Source organism: Pogonomyrmex barbatus, unplaced genomic scaffold (assembly GCF_055798465.1).
Source record: "Pogonomyrmex barbatus isolate J1 unplaced genomic scaffold, ASM5579846v1 scaffold7, whole genome shotgun sequence".
In the NCBI taxonomy this organism is placed as follows: domain Eukaryota; kingdom Metazoa; phylum Arthropoda; class Insecta; order Hymenoptera; family Formicidae; genus Pogonomyrmex; species Pogonomyrmex barbatus.
The window spans coordinates 7861956-7886307 of record NW_028297171.1 but is presented as its reverse complement, the minus strand read 5'-3'; the positions used below and the strand labels follow the sequence as shown (position 1 = coordinate 7886307).

The following is a 24352-nucleotide window of genomic DNA, read 5'->3' as shown; positions in this document are numbered from 1 at the left end:
TAACAAAAATTTACATATATATATATATATATATATATATGTATGTGTGTGTGTATAAATGAAATATTACAAAATGAATTATTACATATTACGGTGTATCTAAATTTCGACACAATTTTATTCTGTGATTTAGAATAAAATGATATTTCTTTCTTTTTTCCTTTACTTGATTTTGTCACGAAAATTTATCTGCAAAATTTAAGACTTAATAAAAAAATAAAACATGGGAGAGGAGAAGGAGAAATTGTGATTTACAATACAAAAAATAACTTAGCTGCTAAAATTATATAAACAGATCTCTATCTTTATCTTTTTATAAGTATATACATATACTTAATACATATGTATATAAATGATACCTATACATACATTTAACATTGCGTCGTCCTCGCAGCATCGCGAGAAATTTACTTATAAGTAAAATCAGTACGACATTTGAATCTTATACTAATGTATTTGTATTAATCTTCGGTGGTTTTTCGGCGGTATTTGCATATATGCATGCTTATTAGATAAGCATTACATTTCCTCATTGTAATACTTGATCATTTATTTCACGATTTTCACGATGCCTCTCTACAACGCAAAGTTAATCTTTATTAAAATACTTAATGAGATAAATTATTTTGATTCTGAGTTCTAGCTAAAATTAAGCTAGCAGTCGTGCTATTGGCTGCTTTCTGCAATGTATATGTGTATCTGTATATGTGTGTACATATATGTATGTGTTGACATACGTGTATATGTACGTACATACATATATATTCATATACTTTGTCAAAAAATGAGAAGAAATACTAATCACCCGTCTAATTTAACGTCAAATTGATTTAACGTTAAAATGTCGATTCTTATGAGTTATGCAAATTTTCATATTTATACTACGTTTAATATTGATTACGCGCATAAGAAAGTCGAACTCCGAAACTGTCGATTTACAATTAATGTATTTAATATTACGAATGTTAATTTGGGAGAGAGCGCTTCTCGTATAAAGCTCCTCCGCGAATTTTTGACGAACGAACACGTTTATATGCTATATTTACTATAATATATTATTTACGCGCGCATGAAATAGCCAAAACATCATACGCGGGTTGATAAACGGGCTGATCCCATTATGTATGCGTAGAAGCACGTTGATAACAATTCGTCCCTATTAGCACAAGTTAACGAAGGAGTCAATTGATCGCCCACTGCCAATCTGCCCATACCAACGGAATAAGTTAACAGATTTTATTTGCTTCATTGACCCGTCGGGAATTCATTTGCATATACATGGCCATTGAGAAATTTGATTAAAGACCGAAGTCTACTACGATTTGTCATGTTGTAAAACGTCGCGACGTCATGTTTTCCCTCATTCGGATCGTCATTCCGCTGAGCGATACGTCGGAAACTTATCGGAAAGCAATGATTAATGCTTTCCGCTGCGTACTCGAGAAACGCTCGGATACTCCGCGCGTATTTCTAAAATACAATGATATTCTATGTACAATTTCTGTTACTCTGTCATATTGAACTCGCGATTGAATCTGTCGAAAATGCCGAAAATGAAATACGTTTTAAGTGATGAAAAAAAAAACGCACCGACGACATGAATAAGAATGAATATCGCATCGCTCGATCGATGCAATATCGAGTTTCGTGAATACATTGTCGATCATTTCCCATCTCGCATTCAACCTGAATTCAACAGAAAGAATAATTAAAGACGGCTTATTTCTATGTAATAAACGGGAGTCTTTCCTGGTACAGACTATTTACAATGCGAGAACATGTAAGGACCTCATCTGAACGGAAAGGTGAGTATAATTCATTCGCGCGCGGTACAAGTCCGCATTCATTCGTTCCTTATTGATTCCGTTAGATCCTCAACTTTTTCGCTCTTCCAAGGCTGCGCTTCGATCTCGAACGAACGCGATGTTCGTATCAGCCCGGTCTAACGGATATCTTTGGACGCGAAGGATCTTCCTATCGAGACTGTGCAGATCCAGTCTCGGGACTTAATATGACTAAAGAAGGTGCTTCTCTCGACGTCTTACGAAACCGCTCTCTCTATCTGTGTGGACAAACATTCTTTTCGTTCGCTCGACATTTCGGTCGGGAACGAAATTTTCCGATAGTAGTCGGAAACACCGTTACATTACATTACGCACTACCAATAGATATCCACAGAGACGACATGTCGTTTCTGACATGATCCGTTCGTATTTTAGTGGTCTACCTCACGCTCTTCTTGCCATCTCGCCCAACCCAGAAAACGAATTCTCGCGCGAATTTCTCTACGTCGGGACTTTTTCCTCTTCTTTCCTTCCTGTCTTTATCCCTCCTTTCCTTCCAGGATCTTTATCCTGCTTGATGTGGTGCTCGCGCAATTATTCTAGTAGGGCCAGCACGCATCGCGGCGATGCCGGAGCCCTTACTCGAGGGTGGCGGCGAAGGATACGTTGCCCCCGGCGGCCAGAAGAAGCGTCGGCGGTATCGGTGCCGGCGGCTGTGCCGATGTCGATTCGACCGTCGACGGCCGCGCGGACATTGTCGTGGTTGGGCAATCGCTGCCGACCCCGTAAATCTTGGCGTGATTTACCTCGAGCGCGACGGTCAAGTCGGCCAGGCCGGCGTCGCACAGCACGGGATTATCTGTGAACAACAAAGCGTGCGCGTGTACATGTGCGTGTACATCTGCGAGAGTGAGCGTAAGGGCTCGCGGCGCGTGATGAAGTGGAGCAATAATAAGATATGGAGAAACACACGTATACGGAGATTGCCTGTAACAGTTTGATTTTTTGTCCCCGGTATCTCACGCTCTTATATATATTTTACTGTATCTCAGCCCTAAATTCGAGAGCCGTATTTTCTGATCGTAAATTATCATAAAAAAAGAAATTATCGTAAAAAAAAAAACGCGTGATTAATGACGATGTGGCGCCAGCTGTGATAACAAAGATTCGCCTAGCTGTAATATTAGTCGTTAACCGTACTGCATTAGCGGCGTGGATTTTCTGAAGATTTTCCCAAATTTTTCATCCTTACGTTCCTTGCGTTTGCGAGTTCCACTGGTTTTCCGACATAAAGTTGCGAATAGAGATAAAAAAGAGTGTCAAATGGAAGCTGAGACTAACCAGAGATAACGGAATTGGACATGATAGACTGCAAAAAGAGAAAGCGAGAGAGCGAGAGAGCGAGAGAGCGAGAGAGAGAGAGAGAGAGAGAGAGAGAGAGAGAAATGATATATTAACAATAACAAAGCTCAACGGGCAGACGCCATATAATAAATAATTCGAGATGGCGCCACAGCGGGGGTTATCGCGAGAATTGTAACCGTTATAACAAATAATATACGCCTCGGGAGCCGAACGGAGCCAAGTCATTATCAGCGAGTAATTTATTTTCTGTCCCCCTCGCACCCGGCCGCTCTCTTCTGTCCCTTCTCTCACTCTTTCCTCGCTCGTCTTCCCTTTGTTTGTTTGTTCACGCTGGACCTTACAAGTGATGTTTATTAATTATCCAATGCCGCTGGCGCCACGTATCGTCCTGCCCTCTTGGATTAATATTTAACGATCTAATTTCCATTTAATCATTTGCCCATTATTATATCGAATGATGTTCAGCATTTCAGTCTGTCGAAAGAGAAGTGTGCAGGACATTAACGAGGAAAAGCGGAAGAGCAACATTAAATTCTATTGAAATTTGGTAGAATTGTGATACATTTCTTTTGATATTTACTGCAGAATAGTGAAAAGTTGTGTTCTATTAAATGAATTTAAATGAGAGAGCAAACTTGCGAGATGTCGGAATCCGCTACAATAAGAAGAGTCATCTCGCCAAGCGCAGACTCTTCTATGAGAATCAGAGCCACGTTTACGACTGTTAACTCGATTACCATTCGTCTGTGACGAATCTCTCTGGCTGGATAATAAACAACATTGCACATATTGGACCTTCCCTTTTTCATTTATGCGATTTTATTATTAGACGTTATATCAAAATTACATATCACGCCATTCTCTGTTGACTTTAATTAAAAGTTATTTCATTAAATAATATTACAGATACATTTTTGAAATATTTTTAGAAAAAAAGAATTGCTTCTTTTCACATTGTTTGTTCCTGAATCGATATAAGAAATACACAACCATAAGAATCTTGTAAATAGCGTGATGTAAATTTTAACATTTGTCTTTGTTATATAACGTTATTATAAACAATCTGTTATGTGCATGAATAAAGATACATGCATGTGTGTGGCAAAGGCGTTAAATGTGATATGCCGGCAAAGAGCGATACCTTCAGAAAAGAAGAGAGTGTAAGCGCGCGCGCGCGTAGTGTGTGTGTGTGTGTGTGTGTGTGTGTGTGTGTATGTGTGTGGATCTAATATAAACTCACCTTGAAGGTATATACGTAGCACGTCGGGGACTCCGTGAATTGTGCATCGCGTATTAGCCACCAACTCCGGCATGAGAGTATGTATTTGATTCATACTGACGTCGGCCCAGCAAAGCACTGGGAAACTGCGGAAATCTCGGCCGGACAGTGTCACCAGACGATTGTGTGACATGTTCAGTTCTTCCAGGGACGGCAGCCATGTCTAAATGATCATACAATCGATATAGGTTTACATGGCGAATAAAGGAAAAAAAGCAATGGGATATCTCGAACGAATGCTTTTATTTACCTCCGGCGTGCTCTCGAGAGTGGTGAGTTGATTGTGCGAGATGTCGAGCGTGCGAAGCCCGTTGAGACCGCGCAGATCATGCAACTCGAACGTGGGACCCAGCGCGTTATGACTGAGATTGAGCTTCTGCAACTCCTTCATGCCCAGGAATAGAGAGCCATCCAGGCTACACAGCTCGTTATGCTGAAGACGCAGATCCTGGATATTACCACCCACGATCTCTTCGCCTTCCTCCTCCACTAAGTTCTGCAGAGAGCATGAATAGATTCCAACCATTGTTAGATCAGGCAAGCAGATGTAAGCAACTTCGACGAGGACGTTCGTCGACACGTAAAATATCGGATGACGTAGATACCTACCTCGAAGGACGGCCTTCCTTTGTGCAGTCTGGCGATTCGATTGTTCGACAGATCGAGCAGCCTCAGCTCGCGCAGATCGCGTAGAGAAGCCAGTGAGAACTCCCGGAGCTCGTTGTGCGTCAAATTCAGGCATTTGAGCGATCTGAGAGGATAAAGAGCGCTACTTCCATTTCCATCGCCGCCGAGAGACTTGAGAGAGTTGTAACCGAGCTCGAGGTCCTCCAACATCTCGGTCTCTAAGAAATCGTCCGCGTTCAGCTAAAGAGGCATAATTCAAACGTCTGTTGAACCTCTATCCATATTGTAATATGCGCGCAATCAATCGCGCCCGATTAACGCTGATTCGAGTCGACGTGTGACGCAATTCGAGTGAGAAAGTCGCAACGCGGGACGCGCTTCCCGTCCATCTGTTTCTTTCGAGTGCCGATTTGAGATCCTTCCGCCAGGCGGAAGGCGGCAATAATTACGTTACGTCGCGGTAATTGGCTCAATGTATGGTGCGTTTTCGCCTCCTCCGACTCCCCCGCCGTGTCGCGCGCGTTAAAGCGTAATACTCGAGAGCACGTGCGCTCCGGATGCGCTCGCCTGACGATGCCTCGCGAATTATAGTCACGGATCTGCTCTCTCACTCTTTATCAAACTACCCATTCGTTAACAAAAATGCAAATTTTTTTGCAAATTGAAAAATGAAATTTCGTTCTCGCGTCCTACAAACGAATCGAATATATCATGTAAGAAATTAAAAATATTACAAGTGAGAATGAAGTTTAGGAAGACTTATACGTGAAATGTAGCGAGTTAAATACCTCTTGCAGTTCGTTGTAAGAGAGCTCCAAGAACTTCAGACGTCTGGCTTTCTGCAGAGTACCATCGAGATTTCGGATCTTGTTTTCTTGGAGGAAGAGAGTCTCCAGACGGTGGAGGTATCGGAACTCAGCTGGCAGATGTGTCAGCTTGTTATCCGCGGCGTAAAGCATCTTCAGATTGTGACCGGACGACGGTAGCTCGCCGTCGAGTGACGTGAGCTCGTTAGAATTAATGAACAACCACTCAAGTTGATTCAGATCTCTGCAAAGCAAACAAGTGGGGCACGTGGCTAAAATCGCGACGGGTAAATTTTATTGTACGCTTCATCGCGGAGTGTCATCAAAAATTCTCGAGCGTGATTTTAAAGGTCGATGCCAATCAGCGGACCAGGGAATTTCTTTGAATCGATGCGAATCGCACGCGTCAATCCGCTTGGTGGCACAATCATAAACAGAACGAATTAGATAAGAGACGAAATGTCTAAATGATAAGTAAACAGGATAGGCAAGATGCTGCGGTAGCTTTCTAACACAAACGAGAGATGCAAAGATCATTGATGGGAGTCGTATCCTTGATATTAATGACGATGCAGTTTCTAATTTTTCATAATAATTCTTAATATTTGAACCGTCTATTCCACAATTCTTAAAATCGAAACTGCGCACTCCAAGTTCAAACTGATCTACGAAGAAAGAACTTGGTGATACCTTAAAGTGTGATTCAGGCTTTTCAGACGATTCCTACCGACGTGCAAATGCTTCACTAGAGGCGGTAGTGAGCCTGGGATCATCTCGGATATCATGTTTCCGGCCATAGCCAAGTGCTGAAGCGTTGGATTGTACTGAAATAAAAAAAAAAAGAATTTAAAATTGCAACGTTTCATAATAAATTTGTGTGATTTTCTTTCCTCCCTCTTTAGAACTGTTAATGTCATCATAATTCTTTTTCTTTTATCTACTAATGCCTTTTTTCATCAGTGTAAAAGTCTAGTTCTTAAAATATTGAAACTTGATTCTGTATCTTTTCTCAGAGCAATTCTCGAGTCATGCATTTTTGCAGTATACAAAAAATAAGATTTTCTGGCAATTTATGTTACTGTGTGCAGTATACAAAAAAAATTCGTGGTTGACTAGTCACCTATATCATGATGTATCATCTGAACAAGTCTCTTTATTTTTCGATTTTAATGATTTCTTTCGCAATGCACTCGAACTCGAATAAAATAATCTAATCCCGAGTCGCTTTACCTTAAAGTCATCCAAATCGATGCGGCTTATCTGATTCCTATTGAGATCCAAAGTCCTTAATAGCGACAGATGTGACAAGATGTGCCTCGGTATCGACGGTATCTCGTTATCTGCAAGACTCAAATATTGCGTTCGACCTAGCCCAGCGAAAATATCACCGTCCATAGTTCTGCAAATCATAACATCATGCTCGTTCACGGGTCCTTGACTTCGAGAAAACGACATATGATAATCACGCGAGCGGCGTTTCCGCGCTCGTGATTCTTATTTTTCTAAAGATCTCTTTTTTTTTTCTTTCCTTCTATCGGCATCGAGAAAGCCAGTAGTATTTCGTATATTTTCCTCTATTACAACGCCGTTTATCATTCGCGTAGTAATACGTAACCGGAGCAACGGGCCAATGAGGGCCCTGAAAAAGTGGCGACGCGCCAGACGTTATCGTTCGATTATACACTTAGTGTTGGCTCACTGCGACTCGTTATTTAATTATTCCGACGACGGTAAACACACACAGCCACTCGACGATAACTCGCGCGAAGAGGTCAGGCACGATTAAGATTTCATTCTTACACCCCGTCCCTTCTCCCGCTGTGTGTCTCGCGTAGATACTTGATGTTCCTAAAGAGAGGTACGATCCTCAAGGACCATCGTTCGTTTTTCAGCCCCGTGTGAGATTCGCGCGACAAGACAATCAAGGAAGACCAGTAGTTCGTCCTCTGCATCGCTCGTAAAAGATGATGGCCGGGCGTGTTTATTATGCCGGGGAATCACAAGTGACATAAAGTCAAAGTCGAGTGTACGGATTGCAAAACTCGCCGAAGCGAATCCACCGTAAAATCGAGACATTTTGAGAGGATTTATTGTCTTATCCTTTACTCAGGATCTACAAAAGATGTAATAAACCTTAAGATATATTTATGTTCTAAGCTAAGTAATTTCCAGCAAAAAGCATTTCTTAAGCTACCTTAAGCCGTAATCCCTAAGCTTTAAGGATCGGTCAGATCTCAAATGTAAAGTTTAGGGTTTAAAGCAGCGCAGAAAACATTTCTTACTACATATTACTGAGCATAAGGCTTTAACGCTTGCTATTATCTATTCCGTAGACCGAGGATCACGAATCTCTGTAATAAAACGCTTATATGATATCCTACTTCTGCTGGATTGTCGTTTACTTGGATCATTATTATCGCTTTGTCTAAAACGAAAAAGTAAAGGAAGTAAAGAAGTACTTATATGACAGACACCATCGGTCAAGATACAAGCCCGCAGGTGATGCTGAACAGATCGTTGTATCGCGAAGCGTCAATGATCGAAGCTTGTCAACCAACTGTGAGATTTCAGTGATGAAACGTGACATCCCGACGAGAGTTCAACCGTCGGTTCAAACGCGCGGTGCGTAACGGCGCCGCGAACGCCCTCGCAAATACTCGTTGTGGGAATTAAGATCGCTTCTTTGTTATACATATACAAATGCCTCCATTCAATGTCCGCAATAGCAGACGATGACCTTTTGCAAAGATACTGGCTGACCGTATCGACGTGTGTGGCATACTTTGGACGAAGACTACATGACGGAGTACGCGAGTACGGATGAGGGACGTGGACGACGGTACCAGCCGTTTAATTCCTCGTTCTCCGATTTCCCTGATTTTTCGTTCTGCGAAATCTTCGGTGATAACCGAATTATGGCAATCGCTTTTCACGCCGAGTCTTTTTCTGAATTCCTGGTCAAATCAATACTGGATTAATCAAACATCCTAATCTCTATCGATTTGAAAAAAATGGAGGCAATGTGACGTATAACGAAAGAATGATGTTGAAGAGAGCAAAGTTGCTTAGTTAATGTTTACCACGTTTGAGGAATAGATGATTTCCGAAACGTTGTTATCTCCACGCGACTTTGTACACAGCGGATTGTTGCATGTAGTAACCATGACTGATAAACCGTGTCGTTATCGCGGCTCGCGAATTCTTTTCATCCTTACCAAAGACTTCGGCACTTGGACCGCGATCTTACCGATTCGAAATCTGTCGGCATTCGCGCGCGTTATCATTGATCCTCCCGATGGCAAGCGGGAGATGATCGTTTCGTCACTTGCTTAGTCACGCTTATCTCTCGCACTTACCCGAGATGATCGTGATTTAGCTCGAGTCGGGTGATAGACATACGCAGCTCCTTGAAATCATGGCGTGATATGTCGCGTAGATTCGAGTGCGCCACCCGCAAAGTGATCTGCTGCTCGGGGGTGAACTTGCCGCTCAGAGCCTCGACCAGCTGGTCGAATGATCTCATCTTCTCGCATAATACCTCTATGCGTTCCCCTATGTGGTGACCGCCACCACCGTTTCCTCCACCGTCGCCGGCATTGGCGACCCCGTTCGCATTGGCGACCTCGCTGTTGGATGCAGCCACCGTCACCGGCACCTGCGCTTGGTTGATAACGGGACTGGAAAACTCTTCCTGTCGGCAGGTGCATGGGCTGATCTCGCGGCGTACGGCGCAATGGAGGCTCGTGCTGGCCGCAAGGCCCAGCAACGTATAGAGAATGCCGGACATGCTGTCACTTGTGAGAATGGAAGCCTAATTGCAGGTATGATTGCAGATGATCGCGTGATGCGAATAAACGCGAGAATGACGACGTCGCGCGAAGGGCAAGTCGCGAAACAGTGGGACCACGCACGACCAATGTCCTCCTTCGCCTCACAGCACACTGTGTACGCACAACGTTATACGGACGTTATCTTACCACAATAATCGCGTTTGAAACAACCTCGTGAAGGTAAAATGTAAAATATAGAGGCACGGTATTTTGTATAATGCGAAAAACAAATTCGAAGGTCGCTGTTTTCAAACACTGTCACGCTACCGATCACTGATCAACATTGGCGAGCGAAGCGGACACGATAGCAAGACCGACTGACAGCCACGTGTTATCCGCACTGTCGTGATGATCCACTATTCTATGGAATATAAATTCACCGCGTCTCCCTCTCTATTTCTCTTGGTCCTTCCACTTGTTCGCAGTCGCAGGAGGCTTATCGTCGTCACCAATGGGACCTTCCTCTTGGCGCCACGGACGCGGCGACGGCATTAAGCCGCGGCGCGCCGCGCGAGACTTACTTATAGTCGCAACCGAGTCGTCGCGTCGGTATCCACCGTGGCGCCGCACGCCTCCTCGGCGAGGGACTCCCTCCGGACTCTTCTTCACTCTTCTTATGACCCCCTCCGTCGTACGTTACGCGCGTACACCGCCGACGGGCTCATCTTCTTTTTCTACCGGCCGCGCGCTCACTCACGAACGGTCCAGCCCGGCCCGGTTCCTCGGCTCGGCTCCGACAGCTGCTCTCCCCCTGCGCGCTACCACCACACCCCAATACTATGCATATTCTCGTTCTTTTCCTTCCTTGCCTCGTTGTTGTTCACCTCGTGTTTCCTCCTGCTGTGCCCCATGGCACGTTCCTTACTCCCTTGCCGTGGCTACCGCGCTTACTCAAATCTGGTCTGTCTCCCCGGTAAGACGACGCTTTTATCTCTTTTTACGTTTATCCAATTATTTCCGGAAGTTTTGCTCGGCCCGAAGGAAGGAGAATCTCGTCTCTGCTCAATGTGAATCTTAACTCGGGAAGGACGAAGAAGTTTCGTCAGGTCAACCTCCTCCAGCGGAAGATTCATCAACCTTTTCATGTCGTCCAACGCGTCGCGTACACGCCGCGAGCGTTGTTTACACCGATAAACCGACGGATTGCTCAACTTTTGACCTTTGCTTAACTGCTTCGCACGGTGACATGAAAGAAAATATATACCAGATAATTCCTTCGCGCTCTCTTTCTCACTCACCCTCCATTACGTTTTCTTGCTCATTTTGTCACAAATCGTTTTGTGGCGATAGACCGCTCTCCCCTTCCTCATCCCTTTGTCTTGTCCTTTCACCTAGTTAGAAATTGCAAATTTGTTTATCATATTGATATAAATAAAAATTACAAAATATGAGCAAAATCGATTATGATAAGTTTCATTAAATTAACTTATGTAAAGCTACTAATTATCGAAATTCTGCAAAATAAAATGCTTGATTTCAAAGGGAAATTTGAATTAATTAATTTTCAAACAGAACGCGATAATTAATATGCAATATATTTCTTAAACAAATTTTTATATATAATTCTCCCTTCAATACAAGAGTCTAAAAAATAAATCAAAGTATGAAAATAAACAAAAAATTCTATGTCCATATTACTTGCATCCTGCGGAATGATTAAATTCGTAGGAGACGCATAGATTTTTCTGGAATGTCACTTTTACGATACTGGCCAAGAGATAACAGTTATTATCATTAAACTCGTTAGACTTAGGTTTAACTGATACATCGTCAGCAATTATTAAGACCGAATGAAGATCGAATATCTAATTTCATCCGCGTTTCAATGCGAATGATTTGTAATGCTAGGATTTCAGGTAGCCCAATAACTCGTGCAACGATATCTTCTTTTTCCGTTCTCTTTTTTTCATTCTCTTAATACTGAAACAGATATATATTTCAGATACGAAAAAATTTATCTTTCATTTATCTTCGTTTATCTAATTTATCTTCGTTTTAAGTATCGACATTATTTTGAAATGCTGCATCGAAATTCGGACGAACCGAAATTATAACGGGATCTTTTATCAAAACGTGAAAGGGTCGCAAGAAACGTAGCACTCTCGCCCGTTACAAATTGGAGAGATAAATCCCAACTTCATGTTCGTTAATCGTCGTACGAGGAGCGATCTCTGGAGTACGCGTGTCCGTGTCAAGATCGTAAGTGTTTCTATCAAGGGTTTCTCTGTTCATCGTAAAATAATATCGATTACTTAATGAGCTCGCCGATGCGGCGGCGGCGCTTCACGGGTCGCTTGTCATCCGAGTAAACGTCTCTATCTATATAACGTGGCTGTTTACGCGCATGATTTACGTACCCATTTATGTGCTGTAACTCGCCAGAGGTATGTCGTGCAAATTCTCGAGTACGGCGCCACCGCGACTCGCCTTATATCCTCTTTAAGCTATTCCACATTGAGCTACTCCCATGGTATCTATCTATGCTGGCGCCTATAATTCGCCTAATCTCTCTCGACGTAAAGGTCATCAAACTGTAGACAATGCGGTGAAAAACATAGCTTTAATTTTTCGCATACATCTCTAGCTAAGAGAAAAAGAAAGGGAAACAAATTCCGACAATTTTCATACCAAGAGACACGATTTTATTTATCTCTACTGTCAAAGATGAGAGCGCGAGAGAAAAAGAAAGAGATTTTCTCTTTGTCCTGCCGATGCTGTCGCTCCTATTATTCTCTGCGAGCAGAGAGTAATACGGGAGCAAGGGAGGAAGCCACAAGCGAGAGAGGCCAGTAGGCGAGGTAAAGCGAGAGAAAGCAAAACAAGGCAAGACAAGGCAAAGCGAGGCAGGGCACGAGGCATAAGGTACGAGATACGAGGCGGAGGGACCGAACTCCGTGCCTCGGTTTAACGAATGCGAGAATGCGGCCTGGCGCCAACGCACACACGGCCGCGCCGCCGCGCCGCGCCAGCCGCCCTCGGCCGCTGCGTCACGCGCTCTCGCCGGTTCTCTTTCTCTCTCTGTTTAACGATTCTGTTTAACCTTATCGGAATTCAAAATATATTAAACTGTAACCGATCTTACAATTCGTGTGTTCCGCTTCGTACTTGGAATATGACAATCTTGCGGAAAATAAATATATCGACATAATTCCCAAAAAATAAAAGCCTCCAAGCATTCTCTCCGTGTCTCGAGATGACTATTTAATTTCTCTCCACGATCCTAGAAAATATTTCCATGTTACTCTTCTGATAGAATCTTACATCTACAATACGTTACATCTATAATACGTTACATCTATATGTAACATAAACGCATATGATATTTTTGCAAATTGTTTAGCGAATCCATTAAACTTGCCAATTTTAATACCATATATTTTTAAAATAGCTTACGAATGACATCACATACTTAAGGAGTTATTATTACATGATAAGATAAATCTTAATGCACTTTACCCTTTCTCCTTTTTCTTATCGGCTATTGGCGTATAGGTACACCGTTTCTCTCAGGCGCTCGGCCTGCATCTGTATACCGCATAGCTTGGAGGTATGCGGACAAACTCCTCCTTTTCTTATCGAGAAAAAGAAACGTTGGAGGAAAGAAGCAGCAGGAGAGCAGAGAGTGGAAGCAGAGCGAGGAAGATAGGTGCGGGCATCGCGCACGAGTATACACGATAGACATTTTACACGCTGCATTGAGATATTGGGCAATAACCGCCTGACGTGGGCGTCGAGGACATTCAGCTTGAAAATCGACCCTATTTGTAGCTTACAGCTACCGAATTTCGTATTTCTAACACTAGATCGATCGATAGATCCATTGTTCTCAAGGTGACAAATCGATCCACTCTTTTCGACCGCATTCTCCTTTTTTACTCTTTTCTTCGGATATTCTTTCCTCTTCTTTTCATTTTTTTATAGAAGAAAAAACCTCAAGTGGCTATTTTATCTTAAGTATGAGCATGATCCTTGCATTGCATTTTTTGTTTCCTTCGTCACACCTCTACACAATTCTTGCAATATGTTTACATATGATATTTTTATATTATATTTTTTTTTACACTGCACTTTTAAATAAACAAGTATACAGCTTTTGAGAAAGGGGCATTTAAGAAATATTCAAATCATAAACCTGTCAATTTTTCTTTCTTTCATCGATTATATAATAGCAGCAAAAAATTGTAACATGCGATTTGTCTCTGTAAAAATCAAATTTAAAAATTAGACAATTTTCAAGCCGTTCAAAGAAATGTATTCAGTTTTTACGCAGCTACTCAAAATAAATAATAGATTAATAACTTATTTTTTACTTTTTCCAATATTTGAATATATATAATATATGAATATATGTAATATATGAATATATGTAAAATTTTAAGAATATATTATATCAATTTCTTTAAAGTTTCAGCCAAGTTCATATTATATCCCGTAAAAGAAATGTTTGTCTTTGCTTTTTCACGCTTCTGGCATCTGGCCTCTCTTTCTCTTTCTCTCTTTTTCCCTCTTGCTCGTTTTTACATGACGCCACGCCGCGTGGTTGACCGCGAAAGGAGTAAAAGAAACTATATGAGAGAAGATTAAGTTAAACATATACTGACGATCTAAATCTAGAAGGGCGTCGTAATGCCACGAGTTTGGCTAACTTTTCTCCGCTTCCAAGTTAGATTACAACGGAAACACTTGTTTTGTTTGAACTTTCATCCTCTGACAATTAGTTTGTTATCTTCGGAGATATTTCTATCTATTTTTTCCGGCTGATATTTATTAATCATAGAAAGCGATAAAGCAAAAAAAACAGGAAGAAACACTTTGTTTAAGCCCTCGACTTGGCACTATTCTTTACTTTCTATATTTAGATATGAATGTTTTTTTTTGATATCACAAAGTAAAAGTTTCGACCGAGTGCACGTGTACGCAGTTAAAGGAAATATCATTCGGAAATATGCTCTTCGCACGGGACTCGTCAGGATATCCCGGGCAATGTTGAGAGCCTCTGACACGTGTGTGTTTACGATGGGGATTTAAAGCCGGCGCCCATCTCTTGCCTTTTCGTCGCGGCCACGGCCGAATAATCCCGACCGAATTTTTCACTTCCATCGCTCTTGCTGGATCTTGTTTTCTGTATGGATACACTGGGCCCTGCGGGACCGTTCGTGTTGCAGCAGAGACTGGAGAGAAAAAGAGAGAGAGAGAGAGAGAGAGAGAGAGAGAGAGAGAGAGAGAGAGAGAAACCGGACAGGACGTCTCGGGTCAACTCATCAGGCACCCATCGGATCCCGAGGAAACTCCACGTTGCGAGATGTAGGACGTGCACTCGTCACTTCCTGTATGCGATACCAAAACACTATTAACATTCTTCCAACGAATAAGCAAAATGCTAGCAATGTGATATAATACCAGTTTACCAATAGACTCAACGGAGTATTACCGTATTACCGTGCCATCAGCTGCATTCATCATATTATTACATATTCATATTAGCATCATATTAGCAGATTATACATTCTTGTTGATTTATACATTATGCATAAACATTACAACATTCAGCTGATAAAATTTGTAGTAGACTTTCTGCAAAATCTGTTTTCGATAAATTTGGATATCTAGCTACCTGTTGTGATAAAATTATTATGTTGTTATACATTAATTATAATAGCTTTCAAAAAAAATTTTTCTCCCAGTTTTCAAAATATTTTATTAGATTGTTAGATGTTAAAATCAAATCTGACTTCCAAATTTATATAATTACATTAGGATTCAAAAATAGTGAATTGTACAATTTGCGAAGATATATACAAAAAAGACTATAAATACAAAAAGATTTATTTAATTATACATAAAATACAAAATTGTGTCGGAATAAGAAATGAGAATTGTAAGCAAGCAGTCCGGAAGAAGTGATAGAATTCAATTTTTTAATAATTTTCAATCAAATCGAAACCTATTGAAAATGGAAAATTATCATTTTAAAATAATTCTTAGATATGACTCGTCAAATTTGCTTATTGCTTCAATTTTACTACTTATGTTTTTTCTACATATCATTAGCTTCATTCCATAATCTTTATTCGAATCTTTATTCTATAGTCTTTTATTCGATCAAAGCCTTTACAATCATCTCTTTAAAATAAAATCTGCATCGTATGCCCTCTTTTATATGCAATTATTCTGTTCTTTTTGTATACTTCTTATCTCGCGAATTTTAACTTATTTATTTTGGAAATCCTGATGTGATATGCAAATTTGAAGACCAGATTTTCAGATTAGCAATCCGACGTTATTTTTCGTTTATTTCCCAGCTGCATTTTTAGTATAAAATAATAAAATACTTATATCTATATAAATTATATAATTCCATTCAAATATTAGAAAAAAAATTCTTTTTCTATAGATATATAAATTCTTTTTCTTCTTCTTACAATCTGTTATTACTCAGACAACACAATATCTAAAATCGGGTCATAATACATTTTAAAAATCTCTTTAAAGATGCTTGACGATTTGATTTTAGACAGCGTTGTTTGAGTAGGTTATATTATTATATCGATAGAAAAAAGGACACCATGTGGTGTGCATCCTCCTCGCTTCCAAGAATGCTCTACTTTCAATTACAAAATGTAATTGTTGCATTCGAGTACATAGAGGAGTTGAAATACTGAAATATCGGAAAATCAAGAATTAAGTAACGAGCATATAACAAAAATATATATTCTTTTTATTTATTTCTGATTTGCTCTTCTCTGACCCTTGACTTTTCCATGGTTTTGCAAAAACAAGCTTGATCTTCATTAATCAAAATATATATTCCTTTCTTCTTTTAAAAATAAACTTTTTAAAAAGGCAAATATTCTCACCATTGATAACTTTCAAGTATATTAGTATGTTTCTGGCATTCTTCATCGTCATAAGATACACCTAGAATCTTCAAAAAGCTAATTCGTATCTACCAATTGAGAAATAATGAAGAATAACAATTAAATTTCGAATCATCCATCGATCTCCGATGGATTCGAAGACCTCGGTGGACGTATAAATGGCGACGATCCGATCGTTCGAAAAGTTCTGATTTCTAGTTTGTGTCCATCGTCGCGTCATCTCGCGGCCTCTGACCAAGCTTCGAGCGATACTCGTGCAACGTGAGCAACGAACGATGATGCATCCCTGGCACGGAGCCTCCGCTTCCTGAAACTTAGGGATTATCGTCGCCGCGTGTTGTCAACGCGTCATCGCGTCGACGGTAAAGCGCATTCTGGGTAAAATAACGTGTGTCGCGTCCTCCTCCCTACGTCCCTGCCCTGCGCCGCCTCATCCGTCGATCGCGCATTGTGCGACGTTATGAGACACGCGAGAACGAGACGGGCGAGCGAGTGAAACGAGCGAGCGAGCGCGCAGTAAGCGGAGCGGAGTCGCGTAAACGTTGAACGTGCTCTCGATATCTCGTTCGCGTCCAACGCTTCCCTTCCTCATTCTCTCTTCAGACCGTTCTCGGTCCGACCCGGCCGTGCGCAAGAAGGCGATCGTGACTCTCGAGCGACGTTTTCGTGACGGGGAAACGCGGATTCGTGAGTATCCCGGGTGTCCCTGGTACTGCCACATCTACATCACCGCCACTCGGGCATCTCGAAGCTTCCACCGGAACGGAGGAAAGCGTGTCACGCGCCTACGAGGATGATCGACCTAACAGTCAAGACCTTGGACTCGCAGAATCACGTCTTCTCTCTGGAAGACGATGTAAGTCGCTTCCCCTCTTTTCCCGGGTCTTCTGTGAATCACATGTCGATCGCGGTGGACTCCTCTACGATCGACACGCGTCTGCAGATGTATACCTTGGCAACATCTGGAGATGTACTCGAAAGATGTACGCGGTGCCTTTTGTTTTTCCATGCACCGAGTATATACGTGTACCACCTCCCTCCTCCCCATGGATCTCTCATTTATTTAATTATATAATGTATCTCTGCATATTCTCTCTCCCTTGAAGCAAATCACGGTACGCGGCTTTAAAGAGTACATAGCAGAATCTGTCGCGGTACCAGCCGATTCGCAGAGGTTGATTTATTGCGGACGAGTGCTCCAAGATGAAAAGAAATTAAATGATTATGGTACATATATACGCTATACTTACTAATATATAAATAACTTGCTGCGTATATCACGCTGCAACAAGATACTTGGATACCTTAACATGATATGATTTTTTAGATGTCAATGGGAAAGTTATACATCTGGTGCAACGCGCGCCACCTCAATCTGGCCAACATGGAAATGATGGCGGACAGACACAGGGGCAGAATAGGCAGGGATCGCAGAGCAGGCCACATTATCGGGTCACACGTACCCAGATGCATGGAAATGCAATGTATCTAGGTGCTATGTCTGTGCCAGCAGAAATTGTTGAAGGCCATGGTAATGTACTCTGAATGTTTTTCTATTAAATATTTTCTGTCATTCTCCTTTCAATAACATCGCCTTTTGATTATATTTCCAGGTATACCACAGCTGAGCAACAGTTTATCTGGTAGTCGACTTAATCATGCTGGTCGTATGCTCGATCGTATAAATGAGTTGATTGATCGACTAGATGATCCCAGTTCTCCTCCCCTGCATCCTGCTCCAGAATCCAATCAATCGACTGCACAACAGCAGCAGCAACAGCAGCAGCAGCAACAACAACAGCAACAACAGCAAACACAAGAATCAGAAGTCGAACAAAATGAGTGAGTTAAATGAGCATTTAAGTTGCAGGTCTTAAGTTGTAGATTGCAGCACAATAACAGTTGTAAATTGCAGCACAATAACAGTTTCATAATTCTTCAGAAATAATGATGCTGCACGAGATGATGGTGCCAGGCTTGCCGAGGCAGCTGCAGTCGCTATTACAGCTGCGTTGTCAGCCGCTGGAGCGCGCGCGGTTACATTGTTCCGAGGTTTGTACATTCGCAAACCTGATTAGTTACTTTTGATATATATATATATATATTTAATATTCATATATTTTTTCGTATATCGCAAAATGTGATATCTCTCTTTTTCGAATATTTGACAATATTCAGGAAGCAATTATAACGGTGGAAATACAAGAACTACCAACGATGTGAATGAAACTCAAAGTGACGCACAGTCGACACAGTCCCAATCGCAATCACAGTCCCAATCGCAATCACAACCGCAGCCGCAGGCACAACCGCAACAGCAACAACAAACGCAAGCGACTACAGATACAGGAGCTACATCAAGCAACGCTGGTCAAAACAGACGGACTCAACAACAGGAGTACGTATCTCGATTTAAATACTTTATGAGTTAATTAGCACATTTAAACATATATGATTGTTAATAATTTTTCTCTTAGTCTCCCGCGACCTCCGCAAATGGCAGAAATACTGCAGAGACTGTGCACTACTCAGGAACGTCTGAGGCCATACTTGGAACGTTATTGTATGCTCACACTTCTCGATCCTTCGTTACCAACTGGAGTAAGTTGATAAATTCACTCTTGGTTTTGATCCTCAAATACGCGTAAGAAACAAACTTCTGCTTTAATGAAAATAACCGATTATTGTTTAGCCTGGACAGAATGCCGTAGAGCAAAATCAGAGAATAGTGGACGGAGTCAGCGAAATTCTGCATCTTATGTCGCACAGTTGTCATGCATTGAGCGATATCATTATTGATATGAGTCAGCCGCCGCCGAGAAATTTACGCTGTCGGCCAATAATAGTGCAACATTCAGCTATCCTACAGCCTGGTATACCGATCCAAGTAGAGGTATGTCGATTAAAAATACATAAGACATAAATAACTCGACACCGCGTGCCTGCTCATGTAACTGATATTTTTTTTATAGGCTCATATTAGTTTGAATGGTCGTACTCCTAACAATAACAACAGTAACGATGAGACGACCGAGTCTGGTAATCAGGCGCAATCGGATAATGCGGAATCGGCAAGTTCGTCACACATTAATACTGAGGAACATCAGGAACGAGAGTCCGACAACGGAACGCAATCGCAGGGAGAACGATCGCATGATCAGGGACAATCGCCTTTCGGTGCGTTTCATCATATCGCGATATAATTTGACAAAATGTTAATTGTTAGACAGTATATTAGAACGCACATCATTTTTCTAGATACAGTATTCAATTTGCCGAACAACGTCGAGGTGCTAATGGAAGTTAGTTCTGAGAGCAATCTAGATGCTGGATCGGGCAATGAACAAAATGTGTCGGGTAACGAAACCAATAATAATGCCCGTAAGTTAACATCATTATGTTTTACGCGATGATGTGATGAAAGACGTTTATCTTTATTCGGCACTTTCTATTTTTCAGGCAGGACAAATGTATTTCCGTTTGGCACGCCACCACCGCCGTACTTCATGCGAAACTTTATGCAAGCCGTTGCCGGACACATGGTGCACGGCGGCATCACCACCACGACTATAAGTACGAGAAATCCTCCCGTTACTGCCGCAGGAGCGCAACAGGGTATTTCTGTGTCGATGGATAGTGGAAGCACGAATGCCGGTCAAAGCACTCAAGCACGGTATAATCCGATTAATAATATTTGATATTTGTATAAAATTTATAAAATTATCTTATAATATTTTTATTTGCTCTAGATTAACTCTTATGTAATATTGTTATTAAATGATTTTGAAATTCATAGAAGCAACACTGGTACTCATCCTACCACTGCCACGCAAACTCGAAGTACATCGCGGCCACACGTGTTCCATCATCACACTCATCCTATGGGTCTCGGTATGAGTATCGGATTAGGCCTCGATTTCGATCCTTATCTTCCTTGCAATTCGCATCACGTATATCGCTCTCCAACAAATACTGCATCCAATACTGCGACCGGCGTGACAACTTCTTCACAAACAACACGCACAGCATCGATGCCTACTGCGGACGCTCAGAATCAAACGAGTCAAACTGGTAAATACGCAGAAATAAAGGTAGATTTTTTTCTATAAAAAGATATACGTCTTTATAAATTAAAAAAAATATTTTTTAGCAACGACTTCAAGTACGACTAGTAGTAGTGAAACATCTACGAACACAACATCGGGAACAAATGCAGAAACGACTACTAATAATCCCTTCATGAATTTAGTGCAACAAATATTAAGTCAGTTAGCGAGTGGTCAATCGCAGCCTAACATCATCATGAATAGAAACAGTAATTGAATCTGAAATAGTAGCAAATTAAAATATTTATTGACTCGGTATTAACACCGGTTATGTTTGTTACAGCGCCAAACTTGATGGAAAGTCTTGGTACTATAATGCAAGTGCTTGGTAATAATATTCAAGTAGGATTCATGAGCGACAGGTATGTTAAAATTATAATTAAAGGATTTAAAAAATAATCGTCAATTGTGAATATGTAATATTAATCTCGTTATTGATGATCAGCTCGATCGGAAGTGCCCCTACACTAGCAAATCTGTTTGAGAGTGGAGGTTTATCTAGGGATCTTTTTACGTCACATGAATCCGGTAGAGAAGAGAATTTCCTCGTCGATCTCTTCGTATTATTAGTAATGTCGTTATATCTATTATATGACTAACATAAAAATCCATCGTCAATGATACTAAAAGAAATTCATACTATGCAGGCACAAAGTATGAGTCTGGACGGATTGATCAGAGTACGTCTCGGTCAGTGGGGACCTATTGCTCGTCTTCGAAGACCGTTGCAGGAATTTCTGCAATATACATTCTCGAACGCTTCGTCGCCAAGTGATCTTCAGGAACAAGCCACTGAGCGTCTACTTTCTCAATTACGACCTCATATTCGAAATCTTTTGGCATCCGAGGAAGATACTAACGGCAGAAGTGGATCCCGCGTTGATGTCTGCGCGACTATTGAATCTTTGATTGCTCGTCACGCAAGAGATATACTTAGAATCTTATTCGATAACGGTTAGTATTTAATTTTATATGTATGTTTTAAATGTATATTATGTATATTTTAAAATCAACAAACTAGATACATATGTCGGATTTACAGAAGTCGACGATCCGAGATTTGGACAGGATATATTGAGTATTCTAATTAATATGTGCAGCCAAATTTGTACGGTACTTCGGTATTCGCTACGTGGCGGTCAAGCTGGATTAGAGGCGATTGCAACGCGTTTCATGGTTAGTCTCAACTTTTTCAAATTTTATGTAAAACATGAAAAGGGAGAATTCATGTACATCGTACTAATATGATTTGGTTACTCCTTAGCGTGACTTGATGGATGGTGGCAATCCTGCTCTTCTTCAGTGGGTATTGAATGGATTCATCACTCATCTTCGTACTTACTTCTTGTGCGTACCGCAACCTCCGGATTCGGAAATTATACCACTTTTGGTGTACAGGGATGCATCGTCTCAGCCATCATCGGTATCTACAACCTCAGTTCGTCAATCCGTACAAGCACAATCGGAAGACGAAGTAATTAATTTATATCTCTTTATTTTACTATTATAATAATTGCATCAATATAACATTATTCTAAAAACGCGTGTTTAGCCGATGGAAACTGAAACTCTGGAACAGCAACAGCAGCAACAACCAGCACGCGAAAGCTCGATATCAGAGGATCGAGAAGAAGTCCCAGAAACATTCCCTGGCCATGAAACCTTACCTTCGGTATGTCAATGCAAATACAAAAAGAATTTTTATTATATTTAATTCATAGTAATCTAAATTATTAAATTAAAAAATGTGTTCTGTAAAAAACACTTAAAGATAATTCAATGTCACATTATCGTTTAGCAATGTACTTCAATAGATTGAATACTTTTCTAGGATTGGGTGCCAATTATCGCTCGCGACGGTGTGAGACAACGTAGACAGTTACAGATGCAAGGTGTAGCACCGAACAATGGTGTGACGACATTCAGTGACGCTTATCTAGGCGGTCTGCCGAGCAAGCGTCGTAAGCTGATTGAACAGCAAAAACCGCGATTACTAGTTAGTCCTACGCCGAATCATCATTCGACGATAGCGGCATCCATGGAACGGTTAGTCAGAGAGGGGGTTGGTCGTGCCGGCGTCGAGGAAGTCGAGGGTGCTGCGGTAGCCGTCGCGGCAGATCCCGCTGTGCGACGTGCGTTTGGTCAAGCGATTCGGGACAGCTTAAATCCTTGCCGATATGGCACGCCGGACTTCCCGGATCCGTTGCGCTTCCCGAATGCCACTAAATATTTCGCGGATCAGGAACGCCCGCCGAAGCAATAGTCAGCGGCAGGATACAACGTCGAACTTTGACTTGTGTTGTTGGATAAAAAAAAAAAAAAAAAAAAAATCATTAGATTAAACCGATGAGCGATGGAAAATGGCTCGTCGTCCCGAGAAAATCGAGACGCAAAGATGATACAATTTTACATGAAGAATTCCATAAAAAGAAAAAAGAAAATATATTTCTAACTGATCAGCATCGGTGTGGATACCTACATATTATCCATACGCCCATATCAATATCTGCTTCGATAGAATCATTGTTAGTACTCTTCGGGTTAAATTCATAATTAAGTGACACTTGCGATCTCCCTTAAATCGGACTGTCCATCGAGTGTGTCAATTTTTAAAGAAATTGGCATTAGTTTCCTCTAGAGGGATATGGCCACTCTGTATATATATATAAATGTAAAAATTGTTAATTGTGCACCCGTCTATTTATGATTTTTACACTTGTGCGCCCGCTAGTTCCGAATTTTCTTCGCTTGTGTACAACATTTTTTTTTTCTTGAATTCCCATTATCTTAAGTTAATCGTTCCAAATTCCGATATCACCCTGACTTTAGAATGATTTTCGATGTCGTTTTACATTTTGTTAAAAACGACGTTATAAATTCCGACAAAAACTTTGTTAGGGATTCATTTCATTCTTGCAGATAATTTTTTCGAGATCGGGATCGCTCTAAAATATTTCTGGAGGGCGGTATCTTTTTACGACGCATATTTTCCACACAGATCACGTAAGAATAACAAGCAAATTGACACGTACAATACGTGATTATGATAAAATAACTATATATGTTTAATCGCGCGTTCTAATAACCAAACAATTGTACGGAGAAGAAAAGAAAAATAATAAAGTTGTGTATCCCTTTTCCTTTTTGTCTTTCCATATCGCTTTCTCTCTCTCTCTCTCTTTCTTTCTTCTCTAATTCTTAGAAATCAAATCACTGGCAGCTTATCTCGCTTACCTCGCTCAAGTAATTAATTTATAAGAGCAGCGGGAATTGTAAAATTCTCATAACGATAGACAAAGGTGAGCATGATTTAACATCCGAGATTAACGTGGAATGATTTTTTGGTAGCTAAACAGCATGAAATAAGTGACAAATAATCACAGAATAATTAGACCGTAATACTAGAATATTAATGTAAATTACAAAATGAATTACTAATGAATGAGCTACGTTATTTCATTACTATTAATTTTATTTATTTTTTTTCTCTATTTTCTCGTCAATTTATCGAATGATCGAAATCAATTATGGCGATAGAGCGTATCGTCGTGTACCATGTGGTACCATCATGGCACATCGTAACATCTGTAATATATAAGAGCGCCGTCAATTATACGCGCGACTGATTATCGCGCCCGCCGAGAAATCGGATCATTTCGCGTTTGGTCCACCTCCGC

The 24352-nt window shown here is 41.0% G+C and overlaps 2 protein-coding genes and 1 long non-coding RNA gene across 4 annotated transcripts; 1 reads left to right on the top strand and 2 right to left on the bottom strand.

Moving 5' to 3' along the window:
* Window positions 1-283: 283 nt before the first annotated feature.
* ltl (leucine-rich repeat-containing larval translucida) lies at window positions 284-10403 on the bottom strand. Its single transcript, XM_011648666.3, has 8 exons — window positions 9218-10403; window positions 7092-7260; window positions 6552-6685; window positions 5844-6105; window positions 5038-5295; window positions 4679-4924; window positions 4390-4591; window positions 284-2643 (listed from the first exon to the last, which is right to left on the bottom strand). Exons 1-8 carry the CDS (start codon window positions 9646-9648, stop codon window positions 2423-2425), a joined length of 1923 nt encoding a protein of 640 aa, XP_011646968.1. The 5' UTR covers window positions 9649-10403; the 3' UTR covers window positions 284-2422.
* LOC112553047 (uncharacterized) lies at window positions 7401-9211 on the bottom strand. Its single transcript, XR_016140967.1, has 2 exons — window positions 8942-9211; window positions 7401-8815 (listed from the first exon to the last, which is right to left on the bottom strand). It is a non-coding gene; the product is annotated as an uncharacterized LOC112553047 (long non-coding RNA).
* Window positions 10404-16937: 6534 nt separating the features above from the next.
* On the top strand, window positions 16938-23815 carry LOC105433372 (uncharacterized). Of its 2 annotated transcripts, XM_011648665.3 has the most exons (21): window positions 16938-17085; window positions 17173-17425; window positions 17676-17796; window positions 17897-18100; window positions 18183-18411; window positions 18512-18621; window positions 18748-18967; window positions 19047-19170; window positions 19262-19462; window positions 19542-19746; window positions 19828-19950; window positions 20029-20242; window positions 20366-20640; window positions 20720-20884; window positions 20959-21037; window positions 21121-21244; window positions 21323-21629; window positions 21718-21851; window positions 21940-22149; window positions 22228-22347; window positions 22507-23815. In XM_011648665.3, the coding sequence occupies exons 2-21, from the start codon at window positions 17363-17365 to the stop codon at window positions 22936-22938; spliced, it is 3660 nt and encodes a 1219-aa protein (XP_011646967.1). In that variant the 5' UTR covers window positions 16938-17085; window positions 17173-17362; the 3' UTR covers window positions 22939-23815. The 2 variants fall into 2 exon arrangements, with proteins under 2 accessions (XP_011646967.1, XP_011646966.1); XM_011648664.3 differs by having other exon boundaries at window positions 16955-17425.
* Window positions 23816-24352: the final 537 nt, after the last annotated feature.